Raw genomic sequence first — 19,020 nt, 5'->3', positions numbered from 1 at the left:
GCCGTGCCGCGGCTCGCCCCGCCTTCCGGCGGCGGTACTGGGGCGGGCGTTGCCCGCGTTGCTCTCGCCTCAGCCCTGCCCGCTGCCGGGAGCGTGTGGGCTCTGCGGCCTCGGGGTACGCGGCTGCCACGCCCCTGAGGTTGAGTGGAGACCCGCAGCCGTTCCGCCGCAAGGTCCCGCTCGCCGCTGGGGGCCTGGGGTTGTTGTTTGGACCGCGCAGCTGGCTCTGAAGTTTTTCGGGTGGTGGCAGTGGCACCCAGCCGCACTAGCAGGGTGAGGGGAGCTGGTGTGAGGGTGGCGGAGTCACCGAGCCCTTGTGAAGGGACAAAATACTTAACCGAGGGAGAAAGTCAGGGGTAGATGAACAAGTCTTAGATAAAACAAGTCAACTGCTTGAGAGAGTCCAGCGCAGAGCAACGAAGATGATGGAGGGAGTGGAGCATCTCCCTTATGAGGAAAGGCAGAGGGAGCTGAGGCTCTGAGGGGTGACGTCATTAATGCCTTCTCCATGCGCCCAGAAGTTTGCTCTAAGAACTGGAAGACCACTGCAGCCCCATCTGAGTGGGGTCCCCTGCAGTGTCAGGGCAGTTGCTCTGGCCAGTGCTGGGCAGGATGCCCAGGAGAGCTGCTTATGAACCCCACACAGTCTTTGGCAGCACTGCTGGGTCTCTTCCGCTTGGAGGAGACTGAAGGGTGACCTTGTTAATATTCATAAATATGTAAAAGGTGAGTGTCACGAGGATGGAGCCAGGCTTTTCTCAGTGACAACCAATGATAGGACAAGGGGCAGTGGATACAAACTGGAAAACAGGAGGTTCCACTTAAATATGAGAAGAAACTTCTTCTCAGTGAGGGTGACAGACACTGGAACAGGCTGCCCAGGGAGACTGTGGAGTCTCCTTCTCTGGAGACATTCAAAACCCGCCTGGACACCTTCCTGTGTAACTTCATATGGGTGTTCCTGCTCCAGCAGTGGGATTGGACTGGATGATCTTTCGAGGTCCCTTCCAATCCCTAACAATCTGTGATTCTGTGTAAATGGCAGGAGTCTTATTTTACCTCAGCCTTAAGCACTGGAACTTGATAAACTCATGGTCCCCACAACAGCTTTGTTAACAGTGGAAGGAATGAAACGAGAGAGTTAACCATGCCTTAATAAGTAAACTGGTGTACAAGAAAAGCACTAATTATTTTGTAGTTATTGAGGCATACAAGTCAGCTATTACAACGGTAGCCAAGTTCCTGTACCAGGAGACAGGCTAGGTTATTTCAAATAAAATCTATCAGTGATCAAATCCAAAGATCATGTTAGGCTTAGATTAGGAATTAGGATTTAAAAGGTGCAGTAAAACCGTGGTACGACCCAGCATGTCAAAAGGATATAGAATGTCAGTGGTTCTAACAAGTCAAAAGTGTCCTATGTCAGGGAAGTGACCTGTGACTGCTTTGTGGGTTGGGAGACTAGAGAGAGAAAAACCTAAAAAAACCCAAAGTAAGTTAAATCCTCTCTTGTCTGATCAAAACCAGGAAAGTGGCCTCATACATAATAATTAACTCTGAATTAATTTTAACTGTTACTTCTTCCTTCCCCAAAGAAGGCTTATGTAACCTTCTACAGACCCTAAGTAATACTTGTTCCTTAAATAAGAATTTTTTCTAAGTTTATCTTGTATAATTTCTCAGTTTCAGTTCCAGAAGCTTTCATATGGTTATTTTCCTCTATATTTAATTCCAGGTTTTTACCTGGATTTTCTAAACTATTTGTTAACCCCCTATGGAAACCATGGTCTTGCTAATTAAAATCCAGAAAGAAACTTCATTGTTTAGTGTTGTACTGTGGCAGGTCATGCTGATGCCTTTCTAAGTGCATTTCTTTCATCCATTTCATTTCAACAGAACGTTTCTGGTATCTTGGTATATGAAGCCAGTGCTGATCTGTAATCAGCAGTTAGAGGTGGTGAAAACCCTGGACAAAGCTGCTTTTGCTCTGCCAAAGAAAGCAAAACTAAGGTAGGAATTGCTCCTGATGCTATGGTCTAGGCATACATCACTGCAAAAGCAAGAGTATAACACTAAAAAGCAAAGTATTTTTACAGTGATTTAATCACTGGCAGAGAGGTGGCAAGCCTGGAAGATGGAGCAATCTGAGCTGGGGAAGCATTGTGTAAGGGTGTACAATTAATTACTGAAGGCCAATCTGGAAATTAAATGTGAGATTTCACTTTTTAAAGTTACCTGACTCAGTTTCATTTCTTTTGTTGCTCATGCCATAAGAAACTGTAAACATTTTTTTCTTCATAAATACTGAGTTACTAATCACCTTAGTTAAAATTACTCAAACTAGCGGGTTGCAGTAAGCAGTATGGACTATTAAAGCTCTACTTAAGGCTTTAAGCAGTGCATTCCTTTATGCAAGGATGACTTTTTTCCTTCATGACCTAACCAATAAAAACTGCATCAGTCTGACAAGGAACTCCAACACCAAATACCTATCAGTGTTCTTTTATAGGGAAATATATGCCTCTATTTTAAAGATAAACCAAGTTCAAATCTAAAATAACAGAAAACCACTAATTTTCTGGATTGTATTAAAAACTCAAAGCTTTATCGTTTCCCACTGTACTACAGAGTAAATAGGTTTTGTTTGTTTTAGAAATGAACAGTTTGCTTATTGATACTGCTGCACAAAAACTGACAAGGCAAAGTGACGTTCAAGTAATATAGTAATTTTCATTGCATTCTGATTACTTTCAAGTCAATGTGATTGTTTATACAGACATTGTTTATATGATCTTTCAGTCGTTGTCAAGCACAGATTCATTGGCCGTTTCTACTGATTGCTGTTCCTGACTGCTAGCTCAAAGCAAGCACAAAAGGTGTTCTGAAATTCATGACATAAGGTGAAGTCTCCTTGCGTGTGGCAACACATTTATCTCATCCTAAGAATATTTTTACAACCTAGGTTCTGCAAGCCTGGAGCATGCAAAGTTCTTCCTTATCAGTCCCAGAGCTTGCTGCTCATTTGACAGCTCCCATTGTTTTATTGCTGCTGAAGATCAGGAGGTAAGAAAGGTCTAATTCCTACCTGGGCTTTAGTAATGGATTAGGTAGCACAGTATAAATTGTTTTGCTGGATGACTCAAGGTTAAGACTGAGATGTGGATCACTCATAAGGCTCAGGCTGGATGGGGAAGGCAGACTCTGAAATGTTCAGGTTTGTTGTTTTACGTTGTGTGGGATCCTCGAAGTAGCTCTGGAGTTAGATTAACGTGAAGCAAGTTCCCCTGAGATTTGCATAGCCATGTTTGGAAGCTGAGCTGTTGAAGTATGCTTGCGTGTATAAAAGACTTTACTTGTTTGATCTATTAACTTAAAGAGAAGTGTCTGCTTGTGGAGGTTATTATCACTACAGAAACCTCACTCTTGCTAATCAAAATAATGAAAGAAACTTAATTGTTTAGTGTAGCATTGTCATGGTAACTGTGATTCTCAGTGCATTTATTTCATAAAAATTAACACAGCATTTCTGGTAGTGTGACAATATGAGATGAATGGTGACCTATAATGAGCAGTTAGTTGTAGTCAGTATGGAAAGTGCTACCAAAAAAAAAAGGGAAACTAAGGCATGGATTGCTTCTGGCACTATGATATAGGGATATATTTCAGCAGCAAGAGCTTAACACCAAAAAAGCAAAGCCATTACTAGAGTTAGCTACTCAAAGGCAGACAGGTCATACGCTACTTCACATATTGTATACTGCTTTATAAACCAGCTGGTTTTAAGCTGTAAATGTTTTAAAGACCCAGTCTCCACAACAGCTGTTTATTTTGTGTAGCATGTTGTCTTCAAATTTAATGAAAATTTTAAAAACGGCATGAACAAGCTCGTGAGCAAAATGTTCCACTTTTTTGCCTTCTAATAGAACCTTACCTGCCACATTCATTTAAAACTGGACAATTAGGAAAGAATTATTAGTTGGAGTATTCTAGATTGATAGCTATCATAATTTCATGATGAAGATTTTTGTATTTGTAAACTGAAGTTTCTAATAATCATATTTGAGAAACTTTAGACTATGACTTGACCTGAGCAGAACTGATGCAGTAGCATCTGTTTAAAAGTTTGCAACCCCCCTGCTTTCCTCAAATCTCTGAAAGTTAGCTATTCTGCTGATAGCAAAGGCATGTTAATTGCTATTCCAATTACACCATGCTATCTGCATCAGTTCGCATGAGGCGCTGCAAACAAGACGCTGCAGTTGGTGGCAGGGTCTCAGTAGCTTCCAATTTGTTTTCCTAAGTAACAGCAGGATATTAGCTGCCCCTTGGGAAGTAAACCTCCTGCTGCTGACCCTGCTGCGTTGCAAGAGAAGGATCTAGTGCTACAACCACCACCAAAGGGGAAAAGTAACCAGGTAGCTCTTTCTGCAGTACAGATGTGAAAGCATCTAGATATAGTATGTTTGCTTGTAATTTTCAAGACAAAGCACTGGCCCATAGTACCATTTATAAAGTGGTGCTTGAGTCCTGCAGACTTAAGTAGCTGTGGCAGGACTTTGAGAGCTTTTGGAATAAATGTATTTATCAAGTCAGCCTGCTAGTTTGTCTTTCCACTTTTTAAGAGCATGTTCTTTTCACAACAGTATCTCCCTTCCAATCCGTTTTAATTCTTCAGGAGGAAACTCCCTACTTTCCATAGAGGGCAAACAGCTGAAAATCCCTTTTCACTCAATATGAGTAGGTATATATCTGAAATGTTTAAATGTCATAAAGGAAATTTTCAGCCTTCAAATATTAAAGTTCATAATTTTGAAATTACTTATATTTTAATTAACTAAAAACCAACCAAACAAAAAGCAACCAAACAAAAAACCCTCACAAAAAACCCTGCCAAAAACCACACAAAAAACCCAAACCAAACCCAACCAACCAACCAAAAAACTCCAAACAAAACAAAACCCAACCAACCACAAACAATAAAACCCAAACACACAAACCAAAACAAACAAAAATCCCACCACGTTAAAAGCTGGCAGTAAGGGATTAATGATCCATGATCATTAGCATGAGCAAAAGTAGAAACTCTGAGATATATATAAATCAGTGATTCATGTTTGACTACCTTCTCTGTGGTTGGATCTAAATTATCTACTAGAGTGTGCTGCTGATCCATTTCAGAGCCTGCAGAAAGTGGTTTTGTTGCATGGAAACAAAAATGTGAGTACTGGAAGAAAAAAAGGGTGTGATTCTGTATACTTGACCCAACGTAGCACTGAGGTTTGCGGCTGAAAAAGGCAACTGGAAAGTGCTCTCAGATCCTGTGTGCAAGAACGTTATATTAGTACTATAATATGGAATGTATACATAACAAATGAAAAACAAGAAGTATAAATTTCACAAAATATTATTCTGAATCAAAGTATATACATTATACATATTATACATGGATTTTGTATGTCACATATCTCCAAGTTTACTCACAATAGTTCAAGCAATGGCTTTCTGTGTTATTCTTGTGTTTTGAATTGTGAGTCATTCCTGCATCTGTGTTATATTATTATTATGGATTGAAGAAGAAATTAGGTGTGGGATGTTGTTTAACAAAACTATACTAAATACAGTGCCTGCCCAACTCTGATTTTTCCAAAAGGTTGGAGCAGAGTGGGATTATTTAGAAATTTACCAGACCAAGGCTGAAGATTTGCCAAGCAAAATAGCTCTATAACAAAGGTTAGAGTGTATCATGAGAATACTGTTTAAATTTATAATAGTTACATGATGTGCTTATGTGGGTTTGTTTGTTTCTTTAAGGAGAAACAAATATACAAACCAAACAATTTGTTCTTTTTAGTCCCATGGTATTTGTATTGCAAATAAGGAGGGGTGCTGGAAGTAGAAAATATGTTGTGTTTGACTGTTTTTTCAAACAAAAATTCTTTTTCAAAATTAAGGTTATACAACATGTATAATTTTGAAAAATAGAGATGAAGAGTTGAAGACAGTTTGGTCCCTGAGAAAATACCTAGAAAACTACTAAAAATCTATGTAATTGTTCCCAAGGCCACCCTTCCCCATCACTATCAATACACATCTATTTCTGAGCTGTAAGGACAAGTGACCCCTGGTAAAACATAATCCTTAAATGAGCTCATCATCATTCCAGTTCAGGCCAGGTCTTTAATTAAAGGGCTTCTCCTGTTAAATACCACTGAAGTGAATGTAAACCTGTCTGCCTTTCTTGTGGTTATGGACCCACTTATGCTTTATGTCTTGTACATCAGAAAGTTTTCAATCAGAGTAGAAACACCCTGTAACAAAGAGGCATTCTCATGATACATAATCCTTTCATAACAAAGTGGGACATTTTGTTGGTCTGTTGTTTGCAAGAAGTGGCTGACTCCCCACTTCCTTGAGTTTCTGTCCACTCTGAGGTGTCAGTAATGCTGGAGCAGAGAGGTGATGAGCAGCTCCTTTCAGCTGATGGAAGTTGTTAATGTAGCTGGCAATCAGTAGAGTGATCTCAAGAATCTGTAACAGGAACACACAAAACTCTGAAAAATACAGTGATGTGTTTTGACTGCTGAAAAAATAGCTAACTTTTTAGCAAGTGACAGTCACCATCAACTGGAAAAGTACTTGCACTTTATCTAACAAATTAATGATGGGGAGAGAGGAGATGCCTAATAGAGCTTTTTTCTATTGCTCCCTGCAAATAATGTAATGTTATTCCCATCAGTATACTAGGTACTTTGTCGTCCACAGCCTTAACTGATTCAAACAGATGGCTTCTTTCACTTTGAGAGAGATTTTGAAGTCCGAAAGATGATGCTCTTAGAAAAAACTTTTATGATGTGTTCCCTCAGTTCTGCTAGAAAATACCTAGTGCTCAGAGGACTAAAGATGCAGGGTAGATAAAAGGAATGAAGACTTCTAAGGGCTTTTTACTGTATTTTCTCTTGACAATCCACACAGTCCTACCTATAAGGGCACAATCTGAGGGAAACTTAAACAGATGTATTTTACTTTGCTTATTTGTATGAAGAGTCGTGTTTTGACCCAAATTCATGTGTGGAATTTTGCATTCTGTTTCATAAATTGTTCTGACTGACAGCAAAAGACTTCAAAATCTTTGTTTTTTTACAAAAATATAGTCAATCTTACCAGTGAAGGAGAGAATCTAGATTTAGAAAACCATGAACAGTTTCTTTACCAAAGCTAAAAATATCCTAGAATTTTTAAAAAGTAAATGATATTTCAGATCTTGTGTTCTACAATTTGACTGCAGAACACAAATGTACCTTCTTAAAATTATCTCTGGTGCTGATCAAGCAAACGGATGAGTTTTTAGGTACTGCAAATACTTCCTGTGCCTAAGAGCCTTCTTTGTCCTTCCATGAAAAATTTGGAATGTTAGGAACAGGAAAAGAAAAGGAACACACTGGTATTGTCACTGTTAGCTCTTATATTACTAATTGTTTTGCTCTCTAAAACCATCTGGCAAAAGTCAATAATCTGAGAGTGGTAGAATAAAGAAGGTGTTTCATCTTTTCCATATGTTAAGGATTATCCACTAGAAAAAGTAGAAGAGTAGCAGATGGAGGGAAACTATTTCAGGTAATATACCAACCTTTGGTTTTGTCATGGCAAAAAGGTGTTTTTCGGTTGATTTGTCCTTTGTCTGAGCATTGTTAACAACCAGCATAAAATCATCTTGGTAACCTCCGAAAGTCATCAGACTCTTATATGTATATGTAACTGTTAATCGCTTAAAAAAGAAAACCCCAAAATCAAAACATAAAGCTATAAACAGGACAATGCAAGAAAAACAGATAATGACAAATACTTATGTAAAAAGTAAAATTACATGTGTATTTTTCAAAATGTTTGGTTTAGCCTCTTATGAATCTTGAAATGAATTGTACATCTTGGGATAGCTTCATTCAGACCTTCACTATGAGGAGTTTCCATCGCAGATGATAACTCTTGTAAATTCAACCTCTGTTTCTATTCCAAATTAATTAGATCAAAGATATTATAAGCAGGTTTCAACTCAAGTGTGTAATTCAATTTACACAAGTCTTGACTGACTTTGGGAGAAGTTAATCTTAGGAATTCCATTTGAAATTGAAGCAATGTCTAAACAAAGTAAATGGCAGAATATGAGAATCTAAAGGAATTTAAATCCAGAACTTCTTTTTCAGCACTGATGTAGTTTACGTACACAGAAATTCTGTTCTATTTTTTCCTGTCTCTTATGAAACATAAATGCTCTGCAAGGCTCCTCTGCTTTCCATGCCTTGCCTCTAATTGTTCGATGTTCAACACCACACCAGTGGCCTTTGAGTCATTGATTAGCATTTAATTTATCATTATGACTCATATTAATGTGCTGCAGATGTCCACATTTAAAATTATTTGGGAGGTAATATCTTTACAATAACTGACTTAACATCCTTTGTTTACTAAACCTCATTTTGCCCTTAATTTGAAATGTTTTCTCTAACTACCCCTTGGTCTCTTCTCCCCAGTAGCAAGTGACAGGACAAGAGGAAATGGCCTCAAGTTGTGCCAGGGGAAGTTTAGATTTAATATTAGGAAAAAATTCTTCACGGAAGGGGTTGTCAGGCATTGTAACAGGCTGCCCAGGGAGGTGGTGGAGTCACCATCCCTGGAGGTGTTTAAAAGGTGTTGAGACAAGGTTCTTAGGGACATGGTTTAGTGCTAGAGTTAGGTTAGGCTATGGTTGGACTCAATGATCCTGAGGGTCTCTTCCGACTGAAATGATTCTATGATCATTTCTGATACCATGGATCCTTCCTACAGAAAACCACAATATTCCGTGGCACATGAGCATTTCTGGAACAGCGAGTAAGGCCTGTTGACTCTGTAAACTGGCAGCGCTCTGCAGAAACACCAGAGCTCACTCTAGGAGCAGAGAGTGTTCACAGAGCTTTCTGCAGTCTGATGCAAGCTCTCTGTGCTCTTTCTCTGTACAGAAATGCTGTTTGCTCTCCTCATGTTCTTAATTATTTCTTTAACTGCAAAGCAACGTAATGAAAAGGCCCATATCAGTACAATTATCAAGTTGAGATTTTAATTTTCTGATATTCAATATCAGCACTTGCTAATAGCGCCACGCCATTCTGTTTCCTTGCAGGATATAAATTAAAGCAGGGATCTTCTCAGGCACTGCTTTTTTACACTGATTACCATGAGCCGTTTTCTGTGAAAAATTTTATTGCAAATCAAAGAAAAATCAGAGACTAAAATGACATAATTAAATAACACTGGGTTATATTACCTACTATTAAACAAAAATAAGACAATGAAAATAACAATCTTTTAAAGTAACTGCTCTTTGCTGAGTATATTTATTATGAATAATAATGGAAAATTAAGTCTCCAGGAAAAGAAAATTAATGTTATTGTAAGAACTGTAACTATGGATCTTCTGACATCTGAATGATTAAAACATTAACATTTCATTAAAAGACAGAAAAACTGTATCTGATAAACAAAAATAAATTCTGTGCAAAGAATTCATTACTTATTTCTATTATTAGTGCTACTATAACAATGATAACATTAAAGCATTTTGAAAGGAATGATTTTTTCCTTCAGGAGAAAAACCAGATAACTTAGCACGGAAGGCTAATGCCATCTTTCATGTAGTATGGTGGTGAGTCTCTCCATATACTTGGTATTAAAATCTACTTTGACCAAAATTAAAACAGAAGTTCCACTTACCATAGAGCTGTAATCTAGGATGCTTATACCGTCTTCATGTACAGCAAACCATATTAAGGACTTCTCAACTGAGGATGTTGCTAGAGGCTACAAAAGGAAATGTACTTTAATTACTACTTCAAAGTGAGGCAATATGTAAATAATTATTAACTCTCAGATGTTATAGAGTTCTCTCCATACACAGATCTTACTGAGATTTACACTGGGAGGGAACTGATGTAAGGGAACTGAAGTAGCTGCCCAAAGCCATGGAGGCAGCCAGGGGCAGAACTATGAACTCAGCCTCATACCCTCAGAACCTCCCCTGGTGCTTAGTCCAATAAAATGTATAGTTTCATAAATAAATTAAAAAAAATAAGTCAGGAGTTTTAATGTTTGTTCACTAGCACATATGTCTACATAGGCAAAGAACAGAGCTCTGATAAACAATTATAACATATTTTTGCTGGGAATACCTAATAAAACATGAGGGGTGAGGTGACAGTTCTTTGTAACATAGCTGTTACTCGAATCAAGAGAATTAAGATACTGGTGGTTTACGAGAAATTGATAGAGGCCAGCACAGAAGGGAGTGCTCTAAATGCCCTTAACAACATTTAGTGTTTCTGCAAGATTCAGCCTCCACACTCAGTTAATGATGCCTTTTCAATATTCTGTTAGTTACCAGGTAAAAAAAGTCTGAAACAAAAAGGCCATCCCAAAATAAGATGTAAAAAAATGAAAAAATACCAGCTAGATTAATAATGTAAAGCAAGCAATACGTGTATTGGAAAGTTACTATTATGGTATATTTAGTACTACACCTATTACATTTCACCAGTATATGGTTTAACCAAGTTAGTAATTCGACAAGAGATTCAATCAGCTATGTATAACACACTCATTTTCAACAAAAAAGGCATTACTACTTGCAAATTATATTTATATTATAATACAATATATTTTATTAAAATATACTCTCTCAAAACATATTTTATTAATATGTAATAAATTTATGATATTAAAATATGATATATTAAAACGCCACCGCCCCTCAAACTTACTAAACTTACTTTTGCTGCAAACAATTTAGCACCAAAGAAAGACCATTTTCTGGCTACAGTGAGATAAATGCGCACACAGTCTGCAGCGCTGTGCCCCCGGAGAGCCATCCACCTTGTAGACAATCGCTGACAAAGCTGTCTGTTGAAAAGAAATATGTAATGTATTTATTGAACGGAATTTAAATGCTTACCCATAGCAAGTTTAATGAAAAAAATCCCATTTGTTAAATTGATAATTTAAATTAATACAACAGCTATCACTTATACAGTATTAAATCTAAAACATAATTTAATATTTTTATGCACATGAAAATCACAAAGTATCTTCTAATTTCTGCAACATTATGATTAAATATTGATATAGCAGTTGCAGGATAAAGGGAAAAAGTCTAGCACAGCTTTTAATGTGTCTCTACAGATAATCAATTTACCTTTTATCAGTACTCAACAGCTATGCAAGTTGTCATTCCGAAAAATCCATCCAGCTTAGCACATATCTTTACCTGTGACTAGTAGCAGATGTGGAAGATACAGCTTAACACTCCTTCTTTTTAGTGTGTCTGGGCACTGCTACCAAAGCGGGTGCTTCTAATGCCTGATGCATTCACACTGGCTCTTTTCTTTTGTGGCCCTATGGTGAGCTGATTCAATAAAATGATCCTACGGAAAACTAATCCTCCAAAACACCAACCCCAGAATACCTTTCTAGCACACGGACTGGCAGGAATGACTCACCTGGCAGCCACATGATCATCAGATGCAGATGGAGGAAAGGGAGGGGGAATGACTAGTAAAGGGAGTTATCCTCCAGGAGTTAGACTAATCTAGGATCTCTTCTACTTTGTTCTTTGAAGTTAATTGCATAACTTTTTATATGTTGTCTGTATACTTTTGAATGTCCCTATTATCTTCTGAGTGTGTGATAATGTTAGTTTGTGCGTATGGTAACGGCTTTAAAATTTCTCAACCCTGTAGTGAAGAATGAGGAAAACATTTCTGTGATGTTTATTGGGCTTCAAAATTGCTGTATTGACTTTGGCTAATTTATTACACTATTTTGCTCTTCTTTATGTTAATAGGTGTTGATTGAAATGACTTCCATATTATTAATTTTAAATTAAGTGATCCCTTACTAGCAAGTCCACTAAGTTAACATATTGCCAATTTGACTGGCTGCCAGAGACTGTGGATTTGAATAGCAAATGCTCAGGTCAGACCCTCATGTCCTTTACTTCCGCTAGTACTTTAGTCTGTGCACAGACTTCATTTCGGTTTGCTGGATAAGAAAAACAAGGATTTCAAAATCGCTGGGTTTTGTAACACTGTGCAGTAACTTGTCCAGCTTTTGCTGGAACACGTGCTTCATGACAGTCTGTTTAGATTAGAAATACACAGAGGGAATGGGCTCTTTAATTCAGCAAGAATATGAGTTTCAAACACAGATTTAGACAAACAGGGCATAACAGTAAGTTGTACCTAATGACAATTTCAAACCTCCTCATTTCACTACTAGAGCATTTAGAGAATGTGAATCGCAAAATATATCTCACCTTAATTGTTCCTCAGTACAACCATGTCTGTATCTCTTAGGGTAGAATCTCTCCAAAACTTGTTTTAGCGTGTGATTGGACTTGGATTGGGATGTGACTTGCCCTGCTGGAGTTGAGAAAGGCCGTTCAAAATCTCCAATCTCTACCTAAGGGAAAGACCATGAAAAAGAATTTTTTTTGTTACTCGACAGTAATTTTCTATCTGGGTATTATGAGCTATCTCTTTTCCTCTGTCTTACCAAGTATAAAATGAAAACCAGTTTGCCAATTAAGATATATATTTATTGATATAAAAGTAAAACAATTAATTTAATTTTTTATTTTATATTTACCATGGAAAAAAATAAATATCAACTACAAATTGTACAAATATAATACTAGTTCTGCTGAGGGTGCTACATCTCCCGCTGACACAAACCAGTTTAGATTCATTGAGTAACGCCATCAAATAACTCTCTAAATAACCCTCCCTCGAGCCGTTAATTTTTTAAAAATAAACTGGCTCTTATAAAGACCACGTCTAGTAAAGGAGTCTTAGACTTTTGTTAAACAGCTGTTACTTTGGTGTATTTACGTGCAGAAATCATGTAAGGAACAGTGAATGAAGCAATGGTGCATGATAAGATGATATTTAATCAAAGGGGGCCTGACCGCGTAGGAGGTAAAGCATATTTTCTCTGTAATAGTGCTAGGCACAGCACATGCTGTAATGTGTTTACAGTAACGTACAGAGTCAGCCTTACACAAAGATCCCAGCTCACCTGATTGCCTGCACTATCTCCTCTAAAAGGCGGAGGTCACTTGACTGGCAAGCAATCCTGGAACAGTTCCCTTATTTATGTTTTTCATCTGTAAAACCGCTGGGCGAGTCATGAATGCACAAGGATTACCTGAGCTAAAAGAGCTGTCAGTTCCATCGCTAGTTCTTTGTTTACGGGGAAGAGTCCGTTGACTATTTGATCATTTGTCTGATAGACTAGCAGCAGCTTCTCTCTGTCTGTCTCCCCATGGACTTGAACTGAAAAATAAAGCCTACAGAAAAGACAAAGTTAATGAAAAAGACAGGGAAATGCATTAGCCCAGAGGATGAGAAGTATCTGCTCTGAATGCCGCATGTTTACGTCAGTGTAAAAACACATCAGTAGAGCAACACTTTTACTTGAACCAGTGGGCAAATATTTAATTTCAGTCTTCTCAGTTCAGTGTGTTTTTTTTTTTTTGGCAGCCCTGCTCGCCTCTTAAGAACTAGAAAAAAATATTTTTTTTTTCTTTTAAATTCTCCAGTTACACCCATTTACTATTTTTGTTGCAAGCTTTGAGTAAGCCAATATTTTCCAGATGAAGAAACTCTGCAGAAATTAAAAACAATCTTGAGACAAGGCAGAGGTTTTATACTTGCTATACAAACCTGTTTTTGTAAGTAAGGCGGACAGTCCTTGTGCCTTCACATTTCCCAGGGTGTTGTTCTTTGGAGGCTTGCTCCCATTTTGAAATAATGTCACAGATCTAGAAGGAAAGCAATACAAAACTGCCTTTGCCATATCTTCCTCTTTGAAAACACCTTTGAATGGAGGTTTTCTACCTATTTTACTATCTTTCACCTATTATGTATCAGAAACATCCATAGCTTGAATTATTAAACTTACTGAAAGATAGCTTTACATGCATTTCTTTCTTGGCGCATTTAATAATTAACATTTATGTTGTTTGTTTATCCTACAACACACACTGTGTTGGAAACGAGCCACAATGTGCTTCTTTGGAAAGGCCAGGGACTTGATTTAGCAGCAGCCAATGAATGTGCAATTATACAGAGGGAGTCGTTATATGATCAATCAAGTCCCTTTGATCTCTGCCTTCTCTTCCTGCTGCATGCTGGAATTTTTCAGGTCATTGCTAGTAACAGCTGCAAAGTTTGTATGGAGTTTGTTACACAGCGCGGCAAGAGCAGTTCAGAAGGAGCACTGTAGGTGGGCAGACGGGGAGTGGGGGAAACAGAGGTCCTGGGAGCCCGGTTGGGCTTCACATCCCCATTCCTTCAAAAAAGAGCCTTCCTGGAAGCAGGAACGTGACCAGCTTCTGAAGTTGTGTTTACCAAGAAAATAAGTACAGTTTTAATACATTTTGCTTTCCATATGGTAATTATTCTAGTAGGGGAAGAGAGCTGATCACAATGACCCTGCATTTGTTTGTCACTAAGGCCTTGCTGTACTGCACCTTGTAACACAAAGTGCAGCTGTGAATGTTGGCTAAAGGGTGCAAAAGAATTACATGACAGAAGCACAAAACATTGATTTTTCACTAATTGCTAAAAAGCTTGAAAAATAGCTAGTATTTTATTAAAGCCTGGATTGTATCGTGTTTTCCAGTCTTTACTTCAAAGTATTTAATTCTAGCAACAGAGGAAAGTAAAATTCAGAATTCAGAACAATGACAAGGCAAACACTGGACATTTCCTGAATTGAACCCTGTTTTTTCGGGATTCAGAAAAGGAATTCTTTTTTTTTTTTTTCTTTTTTTTTTCTAATATGAATGACTTTTTGGACTGCAAATGGTCATCTTTTGGAGCTATACAAGAAATGTTAACTGAAATCTCTAAATGCGTCTCGGACTCCAGCTGCTGTGATTAGTAACAGCTTAATTTTCCTTCTTTAACCCAGCTACTACTTCTATGAATATCTGTCTCCTAGAAAAAGCTTTTAAATACAGTTCACTGAAAGAATTTCAGCAGTTGAAAAAGTGATTTTTTTTTTTTTAATCTTTCCTTTTACATTACGAGGAAAGAAACCTGAAGACATTTTTCAGCGTGAAAAAATGTTTTCTTTTTACAATGTCTGAAGAGAGCTCTGTAAAATGAAGATATTTTGCTGTTTGATATGCAGAGCTCATTAAAGGTTTCTGTTTACCTTGATGTTTCCTTGAAGACAGTGCTCTATATCCTTGCCAGAGGGATCATCAGAAAACAGTGCAAATCCCGACTGAGCTGGTTTTCTCATTCCTGTATCCTGGTTCAGGGTGTTCAGAAATTCCTCCACTGTAGTAGAGGCATCAAACCCAACAACCTAAACAGCAGCGAAAATGTATTTTGCTACCAAACTTCTAAAAAAAACCAAACAACCACCACACTCTCCCCCTCCTCCTCCAAAAAATCTAAGACAGTAAAAGACAATACCTCTAGAATAACACTGGCAATATAAGACCCAATTCATCCCCTGTGAAGAAATTGCTGTCATTGGAAATGAAAAAAATCATAAAGGGTTTGGAAAATATTCAAGATCTCCACATGGGAAGTCCATTTAGTGGCATTTTTCTCCATTCAAAAATCGACAAACCTCCCAGCAGATCATACCTTCCTGCATTTTGTTTGTGAAACCAAAGTCACTATCAAAAAGCTTTCAAATGTAAGATTTTTGCATTTCTTTTCTTTGTTTACACTAGTTTCCTTGCACTTGCTACACTTGAATTTCTGTTACAGAATCTCCATAACAGAAAGCAGTCTGGTATCTGAGCTTTATGTGACAAATTCAAAATGAAGAAAACTGTAATCTCCTACACTTTTCAATATGGTGGTGAAACAAATGAGATCAAATAATCATTCTTCATCATGTACAACTACTGGCAGATCTACATTGGCAGATCTAAAATATTTTACAAATGTTGCTCTGTCAGTACTACACAGGCCAGAAACAGAGAGAGCTTTCTAAGTTTTGTTTTCCCAAATGTGATTTTTTGTCTGTTGTTACTAGTATTAAAGCATTTTAGCAAGAGATGGCAAATGGCTTTCATACAGATCGTAGTTACTGATATTCACTTACACCTGCTTTGAGGGTATTTCCTGTACTTGATAGAAAGCCCCTTACCTCTTTTTTTTTGTAAAGAAATATCTTGAAAAAGGATCTTAGACTTCTATTTTGGGCTTCTCAGTGGTAGGAATTAAAAAACAAACAAAAAAATGTTGAATCTAGCTTTAGCAATGAATACAAGAGTTTTCAATAATGACTATAATTGGTATTTGCTGATCCCACTGAAGTAATTTATTTAATTACTGTTTTAATAACTCTTAAGTATATGTTCATGAGCAATAAATAACTAATGACCAGTTATGCCTTTTCTTCTTCAAACTTCCATTTTGAAACCTTTTAGAATGATTTCAATACATGTGTTTTTCTGTTTTACTGGGCAAGCAGTAAGCAATTAAGAAACTTAGAGGGGAAAAAAAAGCAAGAGTTCTTCTGTGACCTGAAATGAAATGTTTGTCCGATGTAGTTTTGATTTCATATTAAAAACTTGCTTTCTGTCTAGGAATACTGTGAATTGTTAAAAAAATCTTTTAAGCCAGCTCTCAGGGTTAGAAACACAAACCAGGATGTGAGGCAGCCCATGGAGAGTTTCCTCCAGGCTTTGACTGATGAAGCCCCAAAAAAGTAAAGAGTGAAGCTGTGTTTGTTCTGTAACGAATACAGTTTTTCTTCAGGACTGATAACAGGAGTGTCAGCTGTGCTTCCAGGCCTTCCCTGAGATATTTAACTTCAAGATGACTGATGAAAGGAAGTGGAATTTAATACCTTTCCCTGTTCTTCACTCTAATTCATTCATCTGGTGGTCAGGCTAAATAAGAAACAGAACTTCAGTATTTTTCACTCTTAAGAGGTTTTTTTTTTCATTCTTTTAAAGAATTTTCCCCAAACCTTTACTCTTTGTTGATCATATCTGACTCAATTACTTTGTGCCTGCCATTGCCAACACTGGCACAGGCTGACACTTGAACCATGCCTACCTTAACACTTCGAATTCTGTTTCTGATATGCTACTTCATGTATATTCTAATCTTAGCAAGGGGCTGGGAAGTTAGATTTCGTCATCTACCTGACATTACCTGATATATGCCGTTCATGAAATGAACTGGAATACTGAAGGGCAGCGAATGGTGGTAGGGGTTTCTTAGAAGAGTGGAAAGAATTTCCATTCTGGAAGGTCTGGCTTCCCGGTCTCCGTTCTGCTGGGTACGCTCTACACATCGCTGACAATATATTGCGTATTTCCCAAATTCAGTTCTGTGACAAAAAGAAAAATATGGCAATTCTTGGGCACTGATTGAAAGAATAGTGAACTGTGAGTAAATCTCTCTGGGGGTGCCATATGAGAGAAGCACTCAGATGTCACTTTGTGATACTTCCAACACATTTTTCCATGTGGAATTACAAAAAGACTTAGTCCACTGAGACCAACACAATTGTGCCAAAGATGAACACTGCTCAGAGTATTTTGTGTATCTGCCATGTTTTGGTTTTCATGGTTTTGTAACATACAATCAAGGGTTCCTGTACAGAGTGTTTTTCAAAACAAAGGATGCCTTTCCTAAGTGATGCATAGCAGTAACATGTACTACAGTTTAGTAGCACTAGAGCACAATTCTACTCAAATTTATTTTAAAATATATGTCAGAAGATCTAAAATATTAAATTGATTGAAAAAAGATTGAAAATAAGGTACTTCAAAAAGACTAGTTGACTAGCTGGGTAATAATATTCAGACATACCTGGAATCTGCGTTCTTCTTTAAATGACGTTTAAGAAGCCAAAGGAATGGGTGCTGAGGCAGAAAGAGTCCAATGCAGAGAGCCAAGAGCTGCAAGCCCTGGACAAAAGGAAGACATTCACCGTTTTAAACATCTTACAAATTAAAACTTGCTGCTGTGGCTGCTGGCCAGCAGTGCAACTCACTGCACTAAGTCAAGTAACAGACAGCTGTAAATAGGAATGAAAAAAACGAACACAGAGTAAAAGCTGAGGAAATAAGTATGCCACCTCATCAGAAGGCCAGAATGCTTCCTTCTATTTACTTGCGTACAGCAAGTTTCTTTTAGGGCTGGAAATGGGGAAAGTAGATCAGTTTGTACAGAAAGCAGTTAACACACAGGTAAAAACCACTAAGGCTGCCAGGCCAAGCACTAAGAAATGAGGGGAAGCCCGTGCAATTAATTTAATTCAGCTCTCCTGAAGTGACCCATAAGACATTTTCCTCCTACCAAGTAGATAGTAAGCACTGAAGAAACAATTATTCAGTATTTCGGTATATATTACTTGCTCAGCATGTATCCATAGGCTTCACTTAATATAGACTGCTTTCATTTACTCTGGATATACATGTACTGTCATTGCAACTACCTTTCTCACAATTGCATCAATGCATCATAGTGAAATTTAGAAAATGGGGTTTATCTATTTTGATTTATTTGACTTGCCTGGTATTAAATAGAAATTTGACATCACAGGCACAGATACTCCCTTTCACCAAATACCTACACTTTGCTGGAGGATAGTATTGGCTCTTTTTCAGGGAGACACTGCAGTAGAAGCATGAAGCTGCAAAGATTTTACTGAACATATTAGCTCTTAAAAATCATGCCAGTGTATTATGATAGCAACAATTTATCTGTATCAAAAGGAAGGTACCAAAGTACTGAAGAAGGATGATGATTAATTTAAGTTCATCAGCCATATGTAACTTCAGTATGTGCTAATTTGACATGAATGTGCTATTAATGTGTCTGTTATAAAAGCTTTGTGGATGTTTTAGTGATGCAAAAATACTGCCCACATCCCAGATATGGGCTGTTTCTAGATAATAGGTATGTTGCTTATTGTGTTCTACTTTCTATGGTGAGAGAACGTGCCTGT

At 37.6% G+C, this 19,020-nt stretch overlaps 1 protein-coding gene across 6 annotated transcripts in view; it reads right to left on the bottom strand.

The window, feature by feature from the left end:
- Positions 1 to 5,316: 5,316 nt before the first annotated feature.
- Positions 5,317 to 19,020, bottom strand: part of PLEKHH2 (pleckstrin homology, MyTH4 and FERM domain containing H2) — a 54,790-nt gene continuing 41,086 nt past the window's right edge. For all 6 annotated transcript variants that reach the window (XM_071806073.1, XM_065835348.2, XM_071806068.1 and 3 more), the window contains 10 exons: positions 17,880 to 17,977; positions 17,217 to 17,394; positions 15,247 to 15,402; positions 13,749 to 13,846; positions 13,231 to 13,372; positions 12,341 to 12,486; positions 10,800 to 10,929; positions 9,748 to 9,834; positions 7,628 to 7,765; positions 5,317 to 6,528 (listed from right to left, as the gene is read on the bottom strand). In XM_071806073.1, coding sequence (XP_071662174.1) covers positions 6,346 to 6,528; positions 7,628 to 7,765; positions 9,748 to 9,834; positions 10,800 to 10,929; positions 12,341 to 12,486; positions 13,231 to 13,372; positions 13,749 to 13,846; positions 15,247 to 15,402; positions 17,217 to 17,394; positions 17,880 to 17,977 — 1,356 coding nt within the window. In that variant the 3' untranslated portion in view covers positions 5,317 to 6,345. The remainder of the gene's footprint in view (positions 6,529 to 7,627; positions 7,766 to 9,747; positions 9,835 to 10,799; positions 10,930 to 12,340; positions 12,487 to 13,230; positions 13,373 to 13,748; positions 13,847 to 15,246; positions 15,403 to 17,216; positions 17,395 to 17,879; positions 17,978 to 19,020) is intronic.

The sequence above is a fragment of the Patagioenas fasciata genome, chromosome 3 (assembly GCF_037038585.1).
Source record: "Patagioenas fasciata isolate bPatFas1 chromosome 3, bPatFas1.hap1, whole genome shotgun sequence".
Taxonomy (NCBI): Eukaryota; Metazoa; Chordata; class Aves; order Columbiformes; family Columbidae; genus Patagioenas; species Patagioenas fasciata.
This window is presented reverse-complemented; position numbering and strand designations above follow the sequence as displayed.